The sequence below is a fragment of the Aspergillus nidulans genome, chromosome II (assembly GCF_000011425.1).
Source record: "Aspergillus nidulans FGSC A4 chromosome II".
Classification (NCBI taxonomy): Eukaryota; Fungi; Ascomycota; class Eurotiomycetes; order Eurotiales; family Aspergillaceae; genus Aspergillus; species Aspergillus nidulans.
In genome coordinates, this window is record NC_066258.1 from 356,723 (window position 1) to 379,811 (window position 23,089).

A 23,089-nucleotide genomic window follows, 5' to 3' on the forward strand; every position below is an offset into this window, starting at 1 on the left:
TCTCATACTCCCCGAGATTCCAGTACGTTATCGAAAAATGTGAGAGGATAGTAGAAGCCAGACGGAAAATCTGATAAAACTTTCATCAGTGGCAATCGGTATGGCGGAGTGTGTTTCTCACATTGATTGTTGAAAGCTGCGCCAAGTTCATTGAGAGGCCTGGCATCAAAATCCGTCAGAAAGTCGTAAGAAGCGCAGCCGTTACCGTCCACGACAGACGCTTCTGTATTTCCAAGGACGATGCTAAGAGCCTTTGCTACTTTCCCAGCTTCCGCAGATGCCGTACTAATTTGAAGCCAAACCTTGTGCGATATTGTTAGTTGCTGTCGAATCTCTTCAGCCCTAAGCGACCACGTTGTCTGTCCCGCAGTCTCGGATACTTCAAATTTATCGACGTCTTGAAGATAAAGACAAAGAACGCTCGTTGCGAGGAGAACATCCTGGTTAAAAATATGGCTGACCTTCCATCTAAGCTGATACAAACGACCAAATGGCTGAGACTCTTCGTGAAGCATCTGTTGAAACGATAGGATCTTGAGTGCGGAATCTAAACAAATACGCACCGACTCCCTGTCCCGCTCTTGGGGTTGTCTAACTGGGTAGTTGATCAATGCTCTTCGGTACAGTAGGATGCGTGATTTGTGATAGGTCATCTCCACACTCACCCGCTGTACCACAAGGCTTGGACTATCCGTAATGGGTGCTGGCATACTTTGCCAGCGCAGCACAGGCGGAATCGCACGATTGTGCACGTCTTCAAGAAGTGCGTCGGCCTTAATAAGCTCGTCGTAGGAAGGGGGATTAATATCGCTGTTGATGTCGCAAATCAAGCCAAGGGCTGATATTAGTCGCCCTTTCGCAATGAGAGGGAGCACCGGCGTCCATTCTGTTTCTGGCCTCGGCGGAGGCATCTCGGTTGTGTCTTCATCAAAATCGCTGTCGTACAGATTGCGGGGCTGTTTTGTATCGATGTGCGTATCTGTGGCACTTCGAGGAAGGCCCATCTCCAAGGAGAGAGCGAGATCTAATTGAATGATTATAGCCCAGACGCGTCTACGCATCTCACTCTCGAATGGAGATACTCCAGGAAAGTGATCTGGGTCTCGGTGATAGCCCATGCGCACTGCAAGATGGAGTATCAGACTGATCAAAAGCCAGCTATCCGTCGCGCTCTCTTTCAAGAGCACAAACTCTCCAGTAAGGATCGTTATAAGAGTTTCCAGGATATACGGGCCTCCCCTTGTATACCTGGACAAAATGAGACACTGAACGGCCTTCTCCCGGAAGACATCTTTCATAGTAAGATACTCCACCTTGAGCGATTCGGCCCGCTCGTCGGCAAAGTCAATGGTGAAGGTCTGCAATTGCGCAGCAACATATAACATGGAGAACAAGAGACCGATCCAAGCAATCGAAGTTGCCGACGGATCGTTCCAAAAGGTTTCGTACTAGTCCAATGTCAGATTGCTTGCAATCCGCCCGGTTAAAAACCCACCTCTCGGAGTAATTTATTGCAATGAATGAGATCTACAGCACCCAGTCAATGCCTCTGAGAACGGAAAGAACGCTTGGGTGTACTGACACGGAGTGATCATGTAGGAATCAAAATGAAGGGCCATGAGGCGGTCAACAACTGTACGAGGAGGAACAGCAGCCAGGATTTCATCTCGAGTGGCATGACGGTTCGGGCCATAGAACAAGTGCGAACCGGGCAGAGCCGTGCTATCAGTGACCAAATCCTCCTTCAATCCTCTTATTTTGGTCAGGATAGCCTCCCAATGAATACTCTGGAAATAGCTGGTCCCAGACTCGCGCAACTTTAGGGTGCCAGGGTCGGCCGGCGATGCAGCTCCAGCGTGATTTTCATTCAGTCTCTGAATCTCAGAGAACCCATCTGCGATTGATAGCGAGCTTGGTCTCGGCGATGCCAGGGCGGGCGGGCTTGGGAGTGGCTGGCCTTTCATGAGTGTCACGACAAGGCTCTCCAGTTCAGAGATTCTGCCTTGAAGGCTGGTGGACTGCCGTGGAGCAACGGACCGCTGAACATTACGCCGAGCATCGGGCGGAGAAGACGTCGTAGCATAACTGCAAGAGTGGGTGAGGCCACGCCTTGAGCAAGCTCCGCATGGGTGCTGTCGGTCACACCTCAGCCTGGCAAAGGTAAGCGTGCACGACTCTGATAAATATCAAAGCACGTACTTTCGGCGTCTGCAAGGGTCGCAGGAAAGCTGGACTTTGTCTCTGCGTCGATTAGGCGGCGGACGCGGACGTTGAGCATTGTCGGCCATGATGTGACGTCTCGCGAAGCCCAACCTCGTAGAGGGAGAAAAAGAAGTTTGGCGGTGCAAACTGAAAGACAACGGAGATAGCGATGACCGTCCGACCGTCCGATCCTCCGATCCTCCGACCCTCCGCGTCGATCCTCCGCGTCGACCGTCCGCGCGCCAACCACAATGTCTGCACCGCTGTGGCTCTCCAAGCTTTCTTCTATCAAGCAAATCTCCAGATCGGCTGCGCATTTGCGGATTTTGCGGATTTAGTAGCTGGTGCAACTAGCCTTGCCAATGAGCTATAGCTATGACCCCTCTACGCGGCCTTCTTCGTCCGGTCGGTGACCGGCCGCCTACGCTGCCTTCAATTATATATCAAACATAAATAAAATATATAGGGAGTAAACCCCGGCACCAGTGACAACACGGCAACCTCCCAGAGGCGTTCTGACAGCACTCATGGCGGTCGATTTGGAATTGGCCTATGAAAAGCCGGCGATATCGGGAGATGGCCATGACCAACAATCTAGCGAACCTGACCAAACAGCGTTTGAACAAGAGACAAAAGACAATGTCGTCGACTGGGATGGGCCAGGCGATCCCCATAATCCACGGAACTGGCCAGCATGGAGACGCATGAGCCAAGTCGTGCTCGCCAGCGGTTTCTTGCTCACTGCGTAAGGCGGTTACTGTACTCCTTTGGTGAAGCCATTCCCGTGCTGACTGATAGCCCTACAGCAACCTCGCCGCGACAATGTTTGCCCCTGGAGCCGCCTCGCTTGCGAAGGAGTTCCATATCACGAGTTCCACCATTGTCAGTCTCACCGTGTCCATTTACCTTTGCGGCTTCGCCGTTGGGCCAATGTTCATTGCCCCGCTCTCTGAACTGTATGGACGTCTTGTGATCTACCACGCCTGCAATGTCATTTACATTGGCTTCCTCATCGGATGTGCGCTGGCCAAAAACACAGGCATGTTCCTCGTTTTTCGATTTCTGGCCGGATGTGCATCTTCGGGCCCATTGACAGTTGGTGGAGGAACCGTTGCCGACGTCGTCCCGCCCGCTCAGCGTGGAAGGGCCATGTCTCTATTCTCTACAGGACCACTTCTGGGACCAGTAGGTGACATCGCCCGCATGATCCGTCATAATGCTGACGATCATTCAGGTCTTGGGCCCAATTATCGGGGGTTTCGTGTCCGAGTTAATCGGCTGGCGATGGACATTTTGGATCATTACAGTTCTAGTGAGTGAAGTACGACCTCTGCTATTCTCGAGTCGCTGACAGTTCGACCTAGGCAGGAGTATTGTTCATCATATCGATCTTCTTCCTCCGCGAGACAAATGCCGCCGTGCTGCTAGAATGGAAGGCTGCTCGTCTCCGGAAAGAAACTGGTAATACGGCTCTGGTTTCGAAGATGGATCGAGGCCTGACCCCCCGCCAGCTATTCGTCCGCGCGATTACTCGACCAACAAAGTTTCTCCTCTTGTCCCCTATCGTGCTCCTCCTATCACTTCTGTGCGCGTTCGTTTTCGGCCTCCTTTTTATGCTGTTCACTACGTTTCCCACGGTCTTTGAGGAACAATACAATTTCTCCGCCGGCATTTCTGGCCTGTCATATCTCGGCGTTGGAATTGGAATGGCCGTCTCTCTCGGAGTCTTTGCCGCTGTGAGCGACAAGCTGCAAAAGGCACTTGGAGATTCGCCCAAACCTGAAGGGCGCCTAAAGCCCATGGCGTGGGTCATGCCCGCCGTACCGGTCGGCATCTTCTGGTATGGCTGGGCTGCCGAGAAGCAGACTCACTGGATCGTGCCCATCATCGGGACATCCTTCTTTGGGTTCGGCCTTCTCTGGATCATAATGCCGACACAGCTCTACATGGTGGATGCTTTTGGGCCTGAGGCTGCCGCCTCTGCTTTGGCTGCAAACGTCATTCTCCGACTTCTTTTTGCAGCTTTTGTTCCATTGGCAGGGCCACCTTTGTATGCGGATCTAGGACTTGGGTGGGGAAATAGCGTTCTAGGTTTTATAGGCGTGGCTTTTCTTCCAGTGCCACTCTTTTTCTATCATTACGGAGGATGGCTTAGGGAGCGTTTCCCTGTGAAGCTATAGCATTACATTGAGGTAGATATTATAGATCTATTTTACCATTTCAGCGCTACACGAGGATATTGTCGCTAATTTCTGCTATTCTATTTTATGCATAGCTAGGTATCGATGAAAGGTTCAATGTCTCCATTAGAGAGACTCTTAAACCCTCAGCAGTTCCTCTACAGGGTTCATGTATAATTCTTTGGGTGCATGCAATATTACAACTAGAATGTGAGGACCTGTGGAATCGACGCTGAAAATGACCGCTAGTGAGGCCATAAACGGCCGCATTCCACCCGTAACTCTCAACAGCGAGCGACCGTTTTAACATTGTCATGTGTGCTCACACCACTATTCTGCACCCGCCAAGTATTCTAGTTCCCACCTCTGATTGAACTTGAATGAGTGCTCGACCGCAGCGAGCTTCAGTCCATCTCAAATCACGACCAAATCGCCCTGAAAATGGGCTCCTTCGTGGCCAAATCTAGCTGCCCTAGATCTGACCAGCCTGGTCAAGTACTCTATAAAATGCTACCTTTTCCCTGCTTCTTTGTTCCTCTGTTCACCCTCCCCCCTCACCCGCCTTAACAATCTTGGTTTGATTCTAAAGGCCAGTCTTTTCTCGACTCCAGCTTACTTCTCTACACTATTTCTGACTGCCTCAATGACGCCTCCTCTGGTTCCCCCTGCTCAACCCGGTGACACCAATTTTGGACTAATCCCATTCTCTGCGAGGAGACTCGAGCTAGACTGGAACATTTTCGCAGCCTTGGATGGCTCCCCCCAAACTTCAAGCCCAAGACCCTGGAAGGTCTTGCTGTTATCAAATAATATTAGCGGAAGTAAGTATACTATTAACTCTAAATATTTATTTAATGGCTTAGAAATAACATACAATAGGTATTGCATCCAGTTAAACAAGGATTATGTTGATTACCTGCTCTTGGAGGATCAAGCCATCTATATAAACTTCTTTAATTGGATGTACAGAATCTCGTGGAAGAAACTTCTTTAATTATATAATGAATACTGGTGATGCCTTTGTTAATACTTTAGTCTGTTTGCCCGGTGCTGTGTGAATGACAATATTCATGAACAGATGTGATGGGTAAGCTAGGTTTCCTTGGACTCTGCAGATAGAGGGCTAATAAGGACAACAGTTCCTTGAACATGTACTCCCTGCTGAGCACAAGATACCTAGATAAACAAAGAACAAGAATATATTGGACGTGGATGTCTTTTGTATTACCTACTGCTATTATTGGGTACATTCAAAGCATTTCTGCCATAGAAGTATAATTATTCAATTTGCCATGATCCAGCTCTGGTCTGCTATTACTAGAACTTGACTAGGTATCCTCCTTCCATAAAAAGCATCTCTAGCAGATATATTAGTAGGCAAATGCAAAAGGAACCAGACTTTCCAGAGCAACCTCCCTAAATATATATCAATAAATAATCTTCCAGTATCAGTCTGCTATCACGATATCAAGCTCTTCTATCTCAAAGACCCGGATAGTAAGTGCGATGTTCTTTGTGCGATTATCGAGTTCCGCAATCTCAAAGGTTGGCCGGAAGGTGCTGATGGGTAAGGCATCTTCTCTCTGGCATAAACACATCTAATCTTACTTTTCCCCTCCTCATAGAACCAAATTCTTCATGCACGGCGATTATCAACTAGCATACTACCCAATCAACCAAATTATATTATTAGCTTTCCGCGATGATGCTTTTGAAAATACCAAATTAACACCAAAGTTAATTTGGCGGCTCCGAGTTCCAAAGCAGCGGCCATCTCTTCCCCTCCGTTGGAAGCTGGAGAAACTAGATACACCTCTCCTTCGACGCCTTGACCGCACCCCATATGGCTACAAACTTTATAAGTCTTTGCCAATGATATATAATTCAAGTTGACAAGCACTCCGAGAGCTGGGCCGGGATGCAAGGTTCAAGGATAATATTGGCTATTATAACTACCATCGGTGGACTGCAAATAAAGTTAATCATATGTTTCCTACAAATGGACCTGTTTTGGAGGAGACTAGCAAGTACTTCATCTGTTGATAGTACAGTAATATCTGGAGAATCTGATAGTCAGTCAGGCACTGACACTCCCGCTTCCTCTGTTGGTCCTGAAACAGCAAACATCAACCCGCATTTATTGGAGTCCTACAAACCCAAAGTTACGGAGCCTCTGCTGCGTCGCTCAAAGAGATTACGACTCTAATAAGAGTGCGGAAGAGTGCTCTTATTGTTCTAAGTATATATTTAGTAATATCTGCCCTAACAGTTGTTTTATATACTTTCCAGATACACCTAATGTACCTTAGACCTGCCTTGTAAATATTGTAACACACAAGCCACTGGGATATGCCATCAATACCTACAACAATACTCAGGAGATGAGTCACAGGCAATCAATTGCTGCAGAACTAAAATCTCAAGAGTCAATAAAAGCTGACCCATGGCTTAGCGCCGCAGCGGTTATTCTACAGTCCAATCAAAATCATGAGCACTGGGCCAACCTCGCAAGTCTGATTGGCTACAACAGAGGATTTTAACCTGCTTCAAGACACTCAACTTGTGATGGTAATCTCAATATTAACAGTAAATCTTACCAAGGTTCTGGGGCAAATCTAGGCATAATGGTTATTGAATTAGAACAGGACTTGTTACTATTTATTGGCTGAGAGCCTGAAATGTCCAGCAAGGCAGAATAGTGCCAGACTTCAGCAGAGCTTCAGCAATGCTTCAGGCTGACAAAAGCAGATAAGTAGACTGAAGTAGGACCCCACCTATTGAGCCCACGATCATATATATCTTCTGCGACGAGATAAGTACTATTTATTTGCTCATATACTTTCAGCATTCCTAGTTCATGGAGCCCCTTTGCGCTCGTCACTGTTATAACTACTTATTATCGACTTATCTGTTCTGCATGCTCCCTAAACCAAGTTTTTCTCTATTTGCTACAGTAATAGTAGAGGACAACTGAATTTGCTCCTATATATCAGGCTACTGTTGTCACAGAAAAAGATTATTTTCCATTTTTCCTATATAAATAGCCACTAGGTGAATAATTCAGAACTGATCTCCAACCAAAGCACACCATGAGCCAAAATGATATTAAAATAACTCTTTTAAACTGATATCACCAGATAGAAGGCCTTATAGACAAATTGTATAATATAAGCTGAGTTGTAACTATTGCATCAACTCTTCTTTTAGCTTACCAGATTTAAGGAACTCAAACTTTGCAAATCGGACATTCAACAACTAGGATTCTCTCCGAAGACAGGAACTTCTCAAGAGGGTGATAGCACGACTTTTGAGACCACTCAATCAGAACCTGTATCAGGCACGAAACATACAACCTTACTATCCCCACCACCAGCCTTACCTTTTCAAGAACTGCCATTGCTACACTCAGGCGGTGCAAGGCCACGGCCTAGAAGGCCCAGACACAAACCAGATTGGACAAAGTGGCTGAGGATAATGGGATGCAAATACAGCATCTCTATTATAAAGAGAAACCTCACGGGATCCATATCTGAATATGGGCCTGACAAGCTCTTGACTACGTGGCTCTTTTTTGCTATAGCCAGTCCACTTGCTATGGCTCAGCTTCAAGAAATTTTAGGCTCGATGCAATAAAATAACAATATCCTCCCTATTCCAAAACTGGATTTTGTTGATAATATGTTGAATGCCCTTTGCATATTACAGGGTTCTAGTTTAATTGCTTCTATTTGAACAAGGCTACACCTAATTGATCTTGTTGAGTTGTATAAGCAAAAAAGGATGCAATACCAGCAAGACAGCCAGCAAGCATTTACTGATCCTGAGACTATAGTATATATTACTTCTAAGAGGTTCTTGCTGCTAGAACAGGATGATCCAGAATTCAGGCACTAATATAAAATCCTACAATGTAAACTATATAATAGCAGGAACTGGCATATACTTGCCCTAGAGTTTGGTAAATCAATAGTCTATTTTCTTCCAAGCAGAGGAGAGTTTGAGATCTCAAATACTATGTATGTATATCCCCCAAAGATCCTTCTATAAAGAGCTGACCCCTTTACTAGTGTCCAACAAGTACTAGAATGCCACTTTGACAATTTTCTGGAAGTCCTGTGTGAAAAGCGTGGTAGCTTCCTCTAAAAGTATATCAAACAAACATACAGAATTCTAAAAGATCTCTTAAATCTATGCTGGACTAGTCTGCTACGACTAGAAGCAACGCCTCTTGATAAGGTCAAAGAAACAAAGTTTGACTCGGACGTGTTACTGTTACTTCTCAGTCCTTTGTAAACCTCTTTTTACCTGCTAATATCAGGCCTATTCTTTGTACCTTCTCAAGAAGCATCTCAATCTCATGCTCTTCAATTATTTCTTAAAATCTTATAGTAGAGACTTGTAGTCAACTCCCTTATATTCAAAGCCCGTGGCGAGTGGATATGGTTTTATGTTAGGTGGCTCGCTCATATACTTATCTATTATTGCAAGACAAAGATCAATAGCGCAGTTAGGGACTGCCTCTAGAAGCTGGGAATCAATTGCTGTGCTGAAACCTTTTTGAAGACTAGGCAGATTGTTGACCACCACATCTATTGCCAGTGTTTTTAGGTCCTGGTAGTTGGCCCCTTCTGAGTAGAGCTCCTTGATCACCTCGGCAAACAAATCTCTCTCTGAGCAATCTGTAAAAGATGTACGAAATTGCTCCCTTGCTTTGTCTTCTAAGGAGCTATTTATAAAATAGTCTGCTTTACCAGACACGCGCATGTAGAAATAGCATGGGTGGTATTCAGCTGCAGGATTAATGACGGGTTCCACAGCATCCTCCTGGTCGCTTTTGTTGCTTCCACCAATGGGGTCTTGGGCGATATTTTCTGAATTGCGCATGCTAATCTCATTGGTGGCCTCTTCTACTTGTGATGCAAGCTGATCTGGAGCATGTACTTTCGAGATAGACATTATCAAAGACTCTTTCGCACACTCCGTATTGCTATTAAGCTGTGGATCTTGAGCTTCAGGGATAAGGCGTCTGACAGTATAATTTCCCGTATATAGGAATTCGAGCACCTTCTCAAGAAGGACTGGGTCTGTATTGTCAAGACAGATAGGCTCGCGGGTCTCCTGATTACAAAAGCAGTCGGTTAGACTTAGTCTGAAGGCTATTTAAAAGTCTGATTTTTCGCACCTTGAATTCTCCAAAACAAGCTCTTTTGAAATACTCTGACCTAGAGCAAACCACAAGCTTATGAGCTGGGAAGGTTCTACCCTTGCAGACAATTTCCAAATCGCTGTATTCTGAGTTGAGATGAAGGCTAATTTTACATTAGTAGCAATGCTTCTTGAACTAAGCTGTGTTACACATTTCTTACCTAGTAATAAGATCCAAAAGATGTTCTTGTGCCTTCTTATCTGGCCAGTTAGAGGACTCTGGCTCAAGCTCTGGATCGGCTGGCATAGATGATTGTGAGACTTTGCGGTTTTTCTTCTTCAGCCCCATTGCTGGGTAGAAATTGAAGTATAAATCAAGTTTCTGTCTGTTTGATAGATGCTAGAAGCAGTTGACGGGGTCATAGGAATGTAGATATCTGTAACAAGTCAATTTTCTTATAATTGGGGGTTCAACCCTACTTCAGAGCATTGGCGATTTCAAGCAAGGTGAATTTGAACCATTAATACATATGGAGTGTTCTCTGCTGAAAATTCCTATGGCGTTTTGAGAGCGGTCTTTGTACATGGCCAAGATGGGGTGAATTGAGTGAAGTGGTAAGTGCTTCAACAAGGGCACGATGAGCTGACCTCAGCATGAGCCAATTAATTTCATAGTCAAACTGACGAACATCAGCTTCGAACCACTGAAGGCCAAATGTAGATTCATTGGCCGGCGATCTTGATCCGCCTCAGAGAACGAAGATGTGTTGGAACCCTGAACCCTGAAGCTCATCTCTATTGGATGACATCTGACGCCCTACTTCAGCGCTTCAGCACCCTTGGACCTCAGAAGGCCAACAATCCAGTAAGTACATCCTTGGAACAAGTGTTTTCTGCGGATAGGGTATCTCCTACCATTGAAAGACTGAACATTGATTCATTGGATGAACATGTCAATTCTCCGTGCCTCAGAAAGATGAAGGTGCATTGAATGCCTGATTCCTACAATAATCATCTTTAAAGGAAGGCTTTATCCGGAGGGTTGATACCAGGATAGCAACTTACCTGGTACGAACAATCCCGAAGGAGACAAGCTATCGCCGAGTCAGCCCACGCCCCATATAAGGATGGCTCTACCGGAAAAACGTCGGTTTGAAAGCGCACAGCAAGGGTGCGGGCCCATCCGGTATTTCTTGACCTTCCTAGGAGTTGCGAATCAGCAGTCGCGCAAATATAGGGCCAAATGATAGGCGTGTGTCTGTTGCACGTGGGTATCTGGACCATATCTGCACTAGACTGAAGGAATTGGAGCACATAATTACCAGTATACAAACCATTCTGGGCCCACTAGATGCGGCAGGCCTGGGCCTGATGCCTGAGACAGTCAAGATGCCGAAATCTGCTGTAAATACCCAACTTAAAGGTGTTTCTTTTAGGCTGGAGGGAACTTATGCACAGAGTAGGATGGGCGAATGCTCTGTCTATCTTGGGCCGCAATCTACTTTGTCTTATATTATGAGTAATAAAACTAGCACTGGTTACTGCCAGGCTCTTCTGGAAGGCGATATCTTGCGCGGAATGCTCCTTGGTAATAAGTCCGACATATCCATTTGTCAATCTATGGTCGCCTGACGTATTTGCTTATAATATCAGTCTAGTCTGCTACGCCCTTCTAATTAACAAGCAATACAAAGAGTTTGTTCTAATATCTCTATTTGATACATTCTTGCAGCTGATCAAGAGCAGACTTTTCGCCCATTACATCACACTGGTTGGATGTGGTTGTCAAGAGAGAGATTTGGTAAGTTAATCAAGATTGCAAGCTCACGACAGAGTTCCCCTGGGTTAGGGAGGCTTGAGAGGTCAACCATCTGTAACAGTAGGTAGCCCTTCCTGACTAACCACACAGTCTTGTATATTTAGGACAATTCGTTTTTTCACCACCAGATACCTAAAAGCTGGTTCCTCCTCATAAGCAGCATCCTTATTACCTTGTGCCTTCATGCATTTTATACCACAGTATTGGGGTTGTCCACGGTGACAGCCTATCCCCCGAGGGCATATATACACCTTTCTGATTTCCTATCTGGGGTAGTGCACAACTGCTGTGTCTGTGGGCAGTGTTGTAGAAAGATTACTAGTCCCTTTAACTTCTTTAACTGAACACTCCACAGCTAGCACATGGAGGTATTGCTTATTTTCAAGCCAGTCTTGGAGCCGAGCAATTTGAAAGTATCTTGCCTCCTTAAGAAGGGCAAGATATAATGCGTGGTCATGACCTTTGTTGATACTATAAAATATCAGGAGCACCCCATGCCTGAGATAACGCAGGATGTGCTCAAACAGAGTAGGATCTGCATCAATAAAATAAGACCCGTCGGGAAGAGCATTGTCCCATCGCCCAGACAGCAGGGATGCGAAGAAAATGCTCTCAGTTACAAGTGTTTCATAAGCTGTAACAAATCGAGACTCCCCCACTTGCAGAGTTATCTGTCTGGCTTGGCCGACAAGCGAGCTTTGGGATGGGCCTTCATCATTGGGTTCATAATTAGACATGTTGAAGTTGGTGAATCCAAAGGTTCATTTAAGCTGTAGATAGGACGTTGCAAACCAAGCAGAGTCAAATCTAGGGAATAATAAAATATGTGAGCATTCGAGGTGGCTGCTAGCGTCGATTCTGGTCATGGGACTAAGGTCTGCTGCGAACGAAAGTATTGAAGGTCTTGATCATTCTAATTACAGTTTGTATGGATAATTTATAGCTCTCAGGGGCTTCAGAAGAAGGTTCTCGATGAGTAGGAGATAGCTCAGACATACAAACGGTGTAATGCATCAAACAAACAAGCAAACGAATATGCAAATGAATAAAGAAATGAGAGGTGCTGGCTGTTGATTAGTACTGGTAAGGAGAGACCTCCGGTTGACAATATCATACATCCACGTGCAACTAGGAAAGCATGATGTGATATATTATGTTACAGCTTCTTTAAAGCTGCTAACTTCGAAATACTGTTTACAGCAGTGCCCAAGTCTAATGATTCTCCTGTATGGTTGCATGATCAATTAGGCTCTCATCAGCGTCTGGTCAGTTAGGCAAACTTTGAGGTACTAGCGCCTTCAGCGCACTGCTGGATCAAATCTCAGTGATTTTTATTGGATCATGGTCACAGTGGGTACTAACTTCAGAGCAACAGTGTCGCAGTTCCGTAGAAAGCAGACTTTTAGTAGTTGATAGAAGATTTAATGATACAGTCGGCGGCTGAATCAGTTTGACAACCCAAAAAAAACTCCTCTACACTCTTTGAGCGCGCCAAGAGACGCTAGTCAATATATAGGATAGTTTCGGAATATTATCTTTCCGTGATACATTACGTTTCGTTCCATACGTACAGTAACAGTATCAGACCATTCTTTTCTCGAAGGTTCCGCACCGATCACGTGCAAAATAGGAACTGGCAATCTGTCAACATGGACATCCCCGTGGTTGCAGATTGAGCTGTAGACACGACATCCCCAACTCCCTAGTTTCTGACTCAGACCGAAAAAGAACGCTCGTGTCCTTGTTGGTACTGGCTGGTGAATGATAAACTCATGATCCTGCTTATCATTCTCCTCAGCCTGTTAGCTGCAGCCTACCCGATGCAAGGTGACGCACCGAATGTGAGACTGACATACGAGGTCACGCTAGGTTCCTCGGCAGTTACTTGAAGGCAGTGAGCTTCAGTCCCCACTATCCAGATGATCCTTCGCAATTCCAGCTTTTCGATTCATGGGAAAGAACCCCGCTCTATCCCGCCCCTACCGCAGGCAACTTCGGTCGGACACCCACGCCTCCCGTGCGTAGCCCCTCCACAAGCCAGATAGGTGACAACAGTCCAGAAACTCCGTTCGGGGAACCCGAAGCCGCGCAATATTCTTATCTGATCGACTGGAAAGTTAAGCTCAACCACCGCCCAGCCGTAAGGGTCACAGAACCAGATATAGTCATAGCGCCTAGTGCGTATTGGCAAGAAACCTTGGAGAACAAAGTTCAGGATGTCAAGCGGCGACCAATATTTCGTAACCGAAGGGCTAGGTTAGATAATATAACCATTCTGGTGTCGGTAACGATCGTTCGGCCAATGATCTTTATCAAGACTTCCCGGGTCTTGATATCGATTGGACTGTCATAGAGAGGCAGCTCCTTCAGTGGACCAATCTGTTACGCAAGGGAAAGAAGATCAAACTTGATATTTGCGTTAACTACCTTGCAGATTATAATGCGCCTCGCGCTGGAGAAAAGCGCGGTGCTACTTCAGTGACCAAGACTATGCTTGCTGATAGGGATGCCCAGATTGACGCAGAGCAAAGCTCTGGTCAATACTCGCCTTGGCGGTCTGTCTACAATGCGTTGCGATGTCCTGGGCCACCATGTGATAACCATGACGGGCACTGCTGGCAGGACCCCGTGGGAAAGAAGCATTACAAACTCAAGACACACCACTTGAGACACCTTGTTCATTTGGTAAAGAAGAAAAATTTGAACATTGAATCTCATGACGATGTCCCGGATGAGGTTCGACAACAATTATATGCAGAAGAGCAACACCGGTTGGAAAGGCAACGCAAAACTGGAAGGCAATCGTCAAACGAATCACCGCCATCGGCACCAATTAATATCCATCTTTTACCTGCGCAGTCTGCTCAGGCATCGACGTTAATTACTCCAGCTGGTTCACCGCCATTGCTCCCTTATTCAGACCCTAGCCTTGATGATGCAATTATGATTCCGGATCTACCGCTCGATCTAGCCGTCCGGAAGTATTCGGATTGGCAGCAAAGACGGGTGAACTCCCAGATTCTTAAAGACAACGTTGACAAAGCGTGCGACATCGCGTTGACTAATGGCCTCGATCTCAGACAAATCAACAAAGATAGAGATGTTGATTTCTTTGTCAAACATGGCGTTGTAGTTGGAGTTGCCCGGCGTTTCGTTGATGATGTTCGGGAGTGGTTGAACGATTATCAACCTGTCTAGATCGGCTTGGGAGTTGCACCGTCTTGTATTATTTATCATAATTTTACTACTGCATCACTGTAATACATGTTTGGTATATACTCGCGCTCTTAGTTTCCCCTGTATTTCTCTGATCTCTAATAACAAGGTCTTGACCTGTGCTACATACTGTTCAGCATTCGCTGCTTTCGTAATTAATGCAAGACCTGACATATTCAAGAAATATCCCCGCCCCCAGTAGCACACGTATTGGGGCTGAACACCCTCGGAGGCCACTTAAAGAACGCCCACGTAAATGAGATATTGTCGACTAGAAAATATGACTGTCTAAGACTAATTTGGAAGTCATGACGGCTTTTTGGCTTAGCGGTATATTTTACCGATAGATATCCTGTATAACATTTTGCGCAAATAGTAGCTTTTGTATTTTTCTCGTGATCAGGCCTACAACCTTAGACTTGTCAACAAATTTCGTAGTGATTTGAGCCTTAGAAATCCCAAGTACAAAACTTTGACAGTACGTAGTTCATCAATTAGTATATTAAATTTCTTTGCAATGAATATCTTTTAGGTTGGTAAAAAGTGAATGTTGCGTGTATGCTAGGTCGTGGATACATTATACGGTTGAGGTATACGATATGACAATGTATTCCCAATGCTTCGTATGGAGGGAAATGCACAGGGCCCTCTATCGCCTTCCTTTTAAAGTGCTGACGGCTCAATATACTGCTCGCGCTAATTGTCTCGGTAGTGGGGCAGAACAACAACTGTCATATGTTTGTCGGTGAAGGCGATTTCTAGAAAGACTGTACGCCTCTACACGAAAGATGAAAGTGCATTTTCTGTTGGCTTTGAAATATCATGCGTGTATTGTATCACGGCTCTACGCGCCGTGATCGCTAACCAGCACAGATTACAGAGCTCATTCTGGGTGCGGTGCCCAGAACAAGCGTCGTGTGATTGGTCAGCTTCATCGTGTACACCGGTGTACACGATGAACTGACTTCTGCCATCCCTGACCGCCTATTGAGTTAAGTTAAGCCTCGTTTCGCAGAGACATCCCACAGTCGACCTCTTCATGTACATAATTCTCTTCTCCATGCTTAGGATTCCGAATATAAGCACCAGAATGGTTGTTTAGATGTTCTGATGGCTTGCCGTCTCATATTGAATCAAACCCACTGTGCTTAAATGCCCTTCCTTGATCCACGAGGAGTAATTCAGGCAAATCATGAATGCAAGCTTTGATTCTTATGTTCTTGTGTAGAAGTAGTCTTGACTAAAGGTCTGGACCTCGGATAAAGACAGGGATGCTGAGTTCTTCGTCAGAAACAGTGTGACAGTTGGAGTAGTCCATCATTTTGTTGATGACATCCGCGAATTGCTTAGACGATTACAGGCATCCTTAGATTACATTTAAGGGTGTGCAGAGTGTTTACGTTCGCTGTCAGCTTTTTACTACTGCAGTAGTAGGTGCTTCATATATTCATGCTCTTTAATTATATCCTTGAGAATTTCCATGACCCTGAAGCAGAGACACTCTTCTCTGCACTGTGCCAATGTTCAGCATTCGCTGCTTTCATAAATAATGCGCGACCTAGCAAATTCAAGGAATGTCCCAAGCAAACTTTCGCTACCCAACTCTTCCTCACAGCCGTCACTTTCTATGTGCTGCAGAAGACCACTCATAAACAGAAATGGTGTTTGGTAGGTTGGACATTCGAAGTTGAAGTTTGTATTTGAGGACTTGTAACTTTGCGCCTGATAGCACTCAAAAGCTAGGTGGTTTATCTCGTCGAGGTCAACACCGGAGGTACATGTTCCAGCTTCGAGGTGCAACATCATTGCAGAATTCGTGGGAAACTGACGCGAGCACCCAGGACAGCCAATATCCCTTCTAGCATGGGTAATCTTGTGCTATGGAACATTTCGTTAGCAGCCAGTTACCGGTAGTTGAGCTATAAAACAAACACTTTTCAAGTTAGACGGGCTGCTAAAATACCGACGGCACGTCTGACACATATTATGCTTGTCTACATCATGCTGAACAAGCTGGCCAGGTGATTTAAATTGGCGGTCACAAGCCGTGCATACGTTATGGTCATATTCGAGATGCTCGTTGAGTTCTTCCTTTGTTGGATAATCTGTCGGCGAGGAGCAAGGCTGCAGGGTGGTGCTTAAGTGAGTCTGATATATGCCGCTGCTTAGCCTGAACCGTACCAAAGCCTTTCTGGCAACGGGTACAGAAGTGCTTCCGTGGCTGCATCACTCAAAAAATGAACCCAGTGACGTTTATTTTGACTTGAAAATTTGAAGGATTAAAGCCCGAAACCATGTGTGCAACTCATGCTATCGTGTGCGGGGTATCAGCTGCGCGAGGACGCGGACCAACACCTTACCCGGATTGGCTGATCCGAGCGGAAGCATCTATGTATTCTTCGCTCAAAATGGGAGGTAGGTAGGCATTTAGACAGTTCTAATGATGCCTGACCTCCTACCTACGGGTGAAGATGTAACACAGCATTCAGTATCTCATTACAACACTGCTTTTGCCTCGGCTGGGGTCATCCACTATTCCAGGATAATCCTGAATATAATCTCAGATTCATTCACTCTAGATACGGTCTACTTACAGTTGGTGGCAAAACCAGTGCCACTCCTAAGGATCACTTCTTCTGCCCCAAACCCTATGTCAAGCATGCACCAGTAACCTGGTCTAGCTGAACCACGCGCGGCCCGATGACATGCCTATGATCTTGCTGCTGGAAGTATTCATGCGTCAACCAGAAGGATTTGTCTTGATAGCACTTTCTGGTCGCCTCTTTCATTAACATATCACCAATCAGATTCTGCTGATAGACCCTTGCCAGCAATAGTATTATGACCATAGTTCAATTATGACCATAGTTCAAGACGAAGCGTCTGCAGCCATGCAGCCTCAGAAACAAACGGATCCAATGTCTTCTCAACCCAGAGACACCAGTCATCATCCCATCGTAAGGCACAGACAGCTAGACAATATTCCCAGTAACTCGGATACCACCCTGACTTTTCCCAATCCAGCAAAACTACTCTTATTCCCTTGGGTGCTTCTACTCCAGCCTCGTTCTCAGCGCGCTGAACGATTATATTCTTCCTTTGAAAGTCTCCGTGGGTGAATGTTGGCTGATGGTCATGAAAAATACGTGGCAGACACTGGCGGTAGAACTCGGCTCTGAAGCAAGGCCGATCATCATAAACATACTTCAATGCAAATGCCTCGTTGAGCGCGTCTTCAGTTGTGAATGGGCCGTTGATCGCGGGGTTAACTTCGTGCGTCCAAAAGATTTCATCAAGAAGACTTCGGCCACCGAGGCTGCCATAATATTCTGGCGGCGGAAGACTCCTCAGCTCGTCGAAATAAGCCCTCATGGTACTCATAATGGAGTCCTTCTCAGGTGAGGTCAGCCGAGGCCACAAGGATTGTAGCGTCTCGCCATGGACTTGCTCCATCACAATATACTTTTTCCCTGTCTCGGGTTTCGTGTAAAGGGCGTAGACCCGGGGAACGGGAATATTGGTCTTTTCTCGGACGAACAGCAAATTCTCCCCTTCGAGGAGGTTGACACCTTTCCCAAACTTCACAACAAAATAGTGCCCAACCCGGACAATCCTTCGCCCTCCATACTCCAAAGCAAATGTCCTGGGCGTCATCAATTTCAGTTTCCGTTGGGAGGGGGGAAGGTAAATCAGAGGCATAATATGGAAGGCTGACCAGAGAAGCCATTACGGCGAAGTTAGTTTGGAGGGGTAAGGATCACAGGAGAGATCATCGGTTTAAGTATGCGCCATGAAATATATATAAGTGAGCAATTAATTGTCAGACAAGAGCTGGGTCTTGGCAAAATAGCCCCACAGCGGATTCTATTTCTGTCCCTCCATTGTCCTCTCACTCAAAACAGCCACAGCCAAAAGATAACCCTTACAGAATGGCTACTTCTCAAGCACTCCTGCTGCTGCCAGAGCCTCAACAGCCTCCTTTGTCCATTCCTGGCAGCGTCGGATCGGTTCTTCGGGGTAAAGCCTTCGAGGACCTTCGAACTGTTTTTTTGGAGGGGGAATAGAGTCGCAAATTGGTTTTACCCGGGAATAGTTTGCGGCGGAGATTTTTCCAATGAGAACTTTGCCTTGATAAGTGGCCGACTCCTCTGGCTTCTTCGCTGGTTTGTGGCCATGTGTCATTCCATTTTGGATGTCTCCAACAACTTGGAAGACATGGCCGGACTGGTTTGGTTTGGTTTGGTTTTATTATTTAACGTCACTCGGCGGATCACGGGGCCCACGTGATCTGCGGCCTCCCAGGGGGCATCTGGACGTGCTACCTAAACAGAACTGCCTAGGAACTAGCTAGATACAGGTTTGAAGCAGCAACTATGGACAATATATGTTGGAAATGAGCGGAAGAAGCACCCGGCGCTGCCCTGGCTAGGTCTTCGAGGGCAGATGCCTGTTTCGACTACCTATAGATTGGGGGGAGGGGCTGGACCCTTTATCCAGGTAGATGTGTGGACTGTCGCACTATCAAGCGCTCCGGCGGGCCCAGTTCGGGCATATATCCTTGAAGAAGGATGATTCTTGCACGATGCGGCTGAATTCTTCAGCCCCAGCAGCTGTACTTAAGAGCCAGTCTATTGTTTTTGACGGGCCGTCCCTTATACATCTCCATCTATCTTTCCAGCGCTTTCTGGTGTATGGGCAGAAGAAGAAGTGCACTGGGGTCTTGGTCCTACCACAAGAGCAGCTCTCCAGGTAGTCTGAGTGGTTGAAGCGCTGGTGGTATGCCGTAAAGTCTCCGTGGCCTGTACGGGCGGCGACGAGTCGGCCAAGTACCCACCAGGGCAGCTTGTGCTCGCGGGAGCGGCTTTCTTTTGTATGGGAGTCTGATATTCAGGGCTTTGTAGGTTTCAGGCGCCTTATTAGCATATGCTGTATATATCTCTGTACGGAGCCACTGTTTTGCCTCCCGTTGTAGGTAGTGCTGGGGAGGGGGGGATGTCGGGGCTGTATATAGAAGACCCTAGCTTAGCGAGCTTGTCTGCCAGCTCATTCCCAGCAATTCCAGAGTGGCCTGGAATCCAGCGGACCTGAAGGGGCTTCCGTTGCATGGTTAGGATTGAAGGGCTTTCCATCCACTGGGCGGCTAGTTGGCTAAAGGTCTCTGACAGACCATGTCTGTGAGGGGTTGGCCTATAGCTTGCTAGCAGGGAGGCTGCAGCTAGGTTATCTAGGAGGATAACTAGCTGGGTGGAGTAGCCAACGCATGGTTGTCCCAGGGCTGCGCGTAGGCCTTCCACAGCACCTATGATTTCTGCATCATAGACTTCTGTCCTGGGGCCCGCGGGACCATGTCCCTTGGACATGAGGATAGGGCCAAAGTAGATTGCATAGCCATACCCTGCCCCCTGGCTGGTCCGTGAGCCATCTAAGTACACTGAAATCTGTAAAGGGGCAGGGCTGTAGCCTTTGTTGTCTGTTGGGAGCATGCATAATGGAGGGAGAGGCAGCTCTATTATAGCGCGCTCTGGCAGGGGGCTGAGGAGGAGCTGTAGGATCCTTTTAAGCCTGGTTTTGGGCCTGCCCGCGGTAGTCTCTGCGGCTATTTAGGCAATTGGGTGTTTAGTATCAAGGCTCATATATCTCACTGCTGCCCTCTGGAGGATGCTGTTGAGTAGAGCTTCTGGGTCTGGTAGGTCTGCTTCGCGGAGGAGTGCTGCAGTAGGGGTGGTCTTGTAGGCTGGGATAATAGCCAGGGCTGCTGTGTAGAAGAGAGAAAGCAGGGAGTTAACTACCCCTTTTTGTCATTTGCCTGTATAGAAGACTTCTGCCCTGTACAGAGCTGTTGGAAGAATATACTGTATAACTGCTGCCTGCATGGAGGCCACTGGGCAGCTGTGCTGGGTATTGCTAAGTCTCTTTAGGTGCTGGGCGAGTCGTTTCCCGCGGCTAAAGACCAAATTAATATAGGCTTTAAAAGTAAGCTTTGTATCCAGAAGAACTCCTAACTACTGTGTATATAGGGATAGTGTAATCTCCCCTATACCAGGTAGAGTAACTGTGGGGAGATGCTGCTGCTGCTTTCTAGAGAAGTATTGTATCTCTGTTTTCTCTATTGAGAAAGGGAGGCCTGTCTCTGTCCCTAGAGCAGTAATTTGCTTGTAGGCCTCTACCAGTTGTTGTGAGCTCTCTTCCAGGGTATTCCCAGTTAATAATATGCCCATATCATCTGCATAGCAGAAGGAGCCCTCTAAGGTAGAGACTATTCTTGCTGCATATAGCAGGAAGAGTATTGGGGATAGGGGGGATCCCCTGGGGGAGTCTGCCTTTAATTGGTGCTGTGGCAGTGCCTTCTTTGATATGAACAGATACAGAGCGGCCAGTAAGCCAGTCCTTAAGTAGCTGGAGTAAGCCTTTATGCCATCCTTGCAGGCGTAAGTGAGAAAGGAGCTGTTGGTGTATTACAGCGTCAAATGCCCCTTTTACATCTAGTAGGAGTAGTGAAGCATCTTTTCCCTGTTGAAAGGCCTCCTCTACCCTGTGAACAAGAACCTGGACCAGGTCAATGGCAGAGCGTCCTGGCAGGGCCCTGAAGTGGCAGGGGGCTAGCACATCTGCCTGAATTGCTCTTACAGCTATCTGCTGTGCTAGGAGGCGCTCTAGGCCTTTACCTAGGGTAGAGAGGAGGCTAATTGGCCGCCAGGCATTGAGTTGGGTATAGCCCCTCTTTCCTGGTTTTGGTAACATTATTACCTTTGCTGACTTCAGGCTCAGTGGAAAGCAGCCTTCCTCCATACACCTGTAGTACAGTTGTGTGATTGTATCCCCTAGTACAGGCCAGAGCTCCCTCCAAGCAGTAGTGGCAAGTCCATCCTCCCTGGGGGCAGACGGGGGTGGGGCACAGAGAGCAGCCCAGCAGTGCTCTTTTGTTGGCAGGTGTAGTAAGCCCAGGGGCTTGTTTGGGGGTCCCTCTTCTGTCTGATTTGGAAGCAGGGCCCCCTTCTCTAAGAGGTGATTAAGGAAGGCATCTGCCTTGCCCTGTAGGGTAGTAACCTGTGCCCCTTGTATATTCAGGGGAGGAGCAGTAAGCTGGTCTGGATATTGTATCCATTTAGCAAGTTTGAACTGCATCTATAGGTGCTGTGGCTTGTTCAATTCGCTGCTTCCAGTATTCAGCCTTTGCCTGTACAATGGCCTTCCAGAGCTGTTTATAGTCGGGGTTTTGTTGCTGTCTTGTTTGGTGTAGTATGTCTGTTAGTTCTGGAGTCCACTATGGGGTCCTGGGGAGTCTGCGAGTATTGTATCTTGATGCGCCTTGTATTGCAAGCTGGGATATCTGGACCAGTTGTTTGGCTAGTAGGTCAATTAGTAGGGTTGGGTCAGGCGGGCTTGCCAGGGCTCTGGCTTTCTCCCAGTTGGTAGATCCAAGCTTGTATATAGGCGGGGGCTCTTCTTGTTCCAGTATTATTCCAATTGTTGCATGGTCACTTGGAGTCTTTAGATGGTCTTCTACTAGGGCCCTTAGTGGTAGGTTAGAGAAGACAAGGTCTAGGGTGTTTGGTCCACGGGTGGGGGTGCCTGGCTCAAGGCGAAGTTCCAGCTCATGGGCATCAAGCCAGTCTAATAATCCTGTTGCGCCAGGTGTGACAGCATGAGACTCAGTATCTGGCTGCCAGAATGGGTGCCGGGTATTGAAGTCTCCTGCTAGGATGGTGTTCTCTGGGGGTGCATATCCTAGGAGTGTGGAAAGTGTAGAGGGTGTTGAGCCAGCACCAGCAGGGGCCAACTGGGTCATTAGGGGGGCGGTAGACATTGATGATAGTAAGGCCTTGCCGTGTAGATTGTGGTGATGTCTGGTGAGATTGGTTCCAGGAGGGAATGGGCTGGGAGATCCCTTTGTACATATGTTAGAGTCCTGGGTCTGGCAGTCCATCGGGTCAGGGGACTGAACAGCTGATATCGTGGGTGGGTCTTGGTTAGGTGCTTTGCTGTATTTGTCCAAGGTTCTTGGATAAGAATAATATCTGCTTCAAAGGAGAGTAGCAGGTCATGTACAGCGCCCCCCCTTCCTACATTAGCTTGTAGTATTTTCATAGTTCAGGGGAGGTCAGGGTTTAGTTTAAGAGCTCCTGGGTGAGCTGTCTTGTAGGCTGGTTTATAGTATGGGTATTTATCTGTTTGTTGTTTAGAGCTTTCTTCTGCTTTCTTCTGCTCCTGTTAGAAGGCAAGCCAGCCTGCCTTGCAGATAGCAGCTAGAGCATCTTTTGAGAGGCGGGTGACAGTGTTCCTCTGGATGTGGGGTCTGGCTGGGTATTTTTGGAAGTCTGCTGCATGCGGGCCGCAGCAGTTAATACACTGCACACGGCAGTTATGTTCCTGTTTTGAGGATCCGCAGGAGATACAGCGTTCGCTGGAGCGGCAGGCTCGTGTATCATAGAAGCGGTGGCATCGGGTGCATTGCAAAGGCCTTTGCTTGGGGCGGGTGGGCCTTGATAGGCCGGACAGGCCAAAGAGTTGCAAGGGGTGTTGTAGC

At 47.0% G+C, this 23,089-nt stretch overlaps 9 protein-coding genes across 9 annotated transcripts, besides 1 other annotated feature; 3 read left to right on the forward strand and 6 right to left on the reverse strand.

Moving 5' to 3' along the window:
- Positions 1 to 23,089: part of a sequence feature (contig 1.135 1..301041(1)) that runs on past the window's edge.
- On the reverse strand, positions 3 to 2,308 carry ANIA_07971 (Zn(II)2Cys6 transcription factor; the record flags this gene model as incomplete). Its single annotated transcript, XM_676148.2, has 5 exons — positions 2,200 to 2,308; positions 1,583 to 2,151; positions 1,496 to 1,527; positions 564 to 1,358; positions 3 to 515 (listed from the first exon to the last, which is right to left on the reverse strand). Exons 1-5 carry the CDS (start codon positions 2,286 to 2,288, stop codon positions 3 to 5), a joined length of 1,998 nt encoding a protein of 665 aa, XP_681240.1. The 5' UTR covers positions 2,289 to 2,308.
- On the forward strand, positions 2,730 to 4,481 carry ANIA_07972 (MFS transporter; the record flags this gene model as incomplete). The annotated part of the gene is made up of 5 exons (XM_676149.1): positions 2,730 to 2,947; positions 3,009 to 3,387; positions 3,437 to 3,514; positions 3,567 to 4,252; positions 4,478 to 4,481. The coding sequence occupies 5 exons, from the start codon at positions 2,730 to 2,732 to the stop codon at positions 4,479 to 4,481; spliced, it is 1,365 nt and encodes a 454-aa protein (XP_681241.1).
- Positions 5,026 to 6,042, forward strand: ANIA_11585 (uncharacterized protein; the record flags this gene model as incomplete). The annotated part of the gene is made up of 4 exons (XM_050611177.1): positions 5,026 to 5,203; positions 5,461 to 5,469; positions 5,829 to 5,879; positions 6,008 to 6,042. 4 exons carry the CDS (start codon positions 5,026 to 5,028, stop codon positions 6,040 to 6,042), a joined length of 273 nt encoding a protein of 90 aa, XP_050467229.1.
- Positions 8,766 to 9,876, reverse strand: ANIA_07973 (BTB/POZ domain-containing protein; the record flags this gene model as incomplete). The annotated part of the gene is made up of 3 exons (XM_676150.1): positions 8,766 to 9,500; positions 9,565 to 9,691; positions 9,749 to 9,876. 3 exons carry the CDS (start codon positions 9,874 to 9,876, stop codon positions 8,766 to 8,768), a joined length of 990 nt encoding a protein of 329 aa, XP_681242.1.
- On the reverse strand, positions 10,345 to 10,864 carry ANIA_07974 (uncharacterized protein; the record flags this gene model as incomplete). Its single annotated transcript, XM_676151.1, has 3 exons — positions 10,345 to 10,452; positions 10,593 to 10,823; positions 10,862 to 10,864. 3 exons carry the CDS (start codon positions 10,862 to 10,864, stop codon positions 10,345 to 10,347), a joined length of 342 nt encoding a protein of 113 aa, XP_681243.1.
- Positions 13,172 to 14,577, forward strand: ANIA_07975 (uncharacterized protein). Its single transcript, XM_050611178.1, has 2 exons — positions 13,172 to 13,692; positions 13,781 to 14,577. The coding sequence occupies exon 2, from the start codon at positions 13,837 to 13,839 to the stop codon at positions 14,542 to 14,544; it is 708 nt and encodes a 235-aa protein (XP_050467230.1). The 5' UTR covers positions 13,172 to 13,692; positions 13,781 to 13,836; the 3' UTR covers positions 14,545 to 14,577.
- On the reverse strand, positions 16,990 to 18,261 carry ANIA_07976 (aminoglycoside phosphotransferase family protein; the record flags this gene model as incomplete). Its single annotated transcript, XM_676153.1, has 4 exons — positions 16,990 to 17,021; positions 17,157 to 17,198; positions 17,228 to 17,385; positions 17,426 to 18,261. The coding sequence occupies 4 exons, from the start codon at positions 18,259 to 18,261 to the stop codon at positions 16,990 to 16,992; spliced, it is 1,068 nt and encodes a 355-aa protein (XP_681245.1).
- On the reverse strand, positions 18,496 to 20,045 carry ANIA_07977 (uncharacterized protein; the record flags this gene model as incomplete). Its single annotated transcript, XM_676154.1, has 3 exons — positions 18,496 to 18,786; positions 19,293 to 19,455; positions 19,579 to 20,045. 3 exons carry the CDS (start codon positions 20,043 to 20,045, stop codon positions 18,496 to 18,498), a joined length of 921 nt encoding a protein of 306 aa, XP_681246.1.
- ANIA_07978 (uncharacterized protein) lies at positions 21,668 to 22,369 on the reverse strand (the record flags this gene model as incomplete). The annotated part of the gene is made up of 2 exons (XM_676155.1): positions 21,668 to 21,784; positions 21,899 to 22,369. 2 exons carry the CDS (start codon positions 22,367 to 22,369, stop codon positions 21,668 to 21,670), a joined length of 588 nt encoding a protein of 195 aa, XP_681247.1.

What these genes read in the sequence shown, in the direction of transcription:
- ANIA_07975 (XM_050611178.1), top strand. Translation starts at nt 13,837, where the DNA reads ATGCTTGCTGATAGGGATGCCCAGATTGACGCAGAGCAAAGCTCTGGT.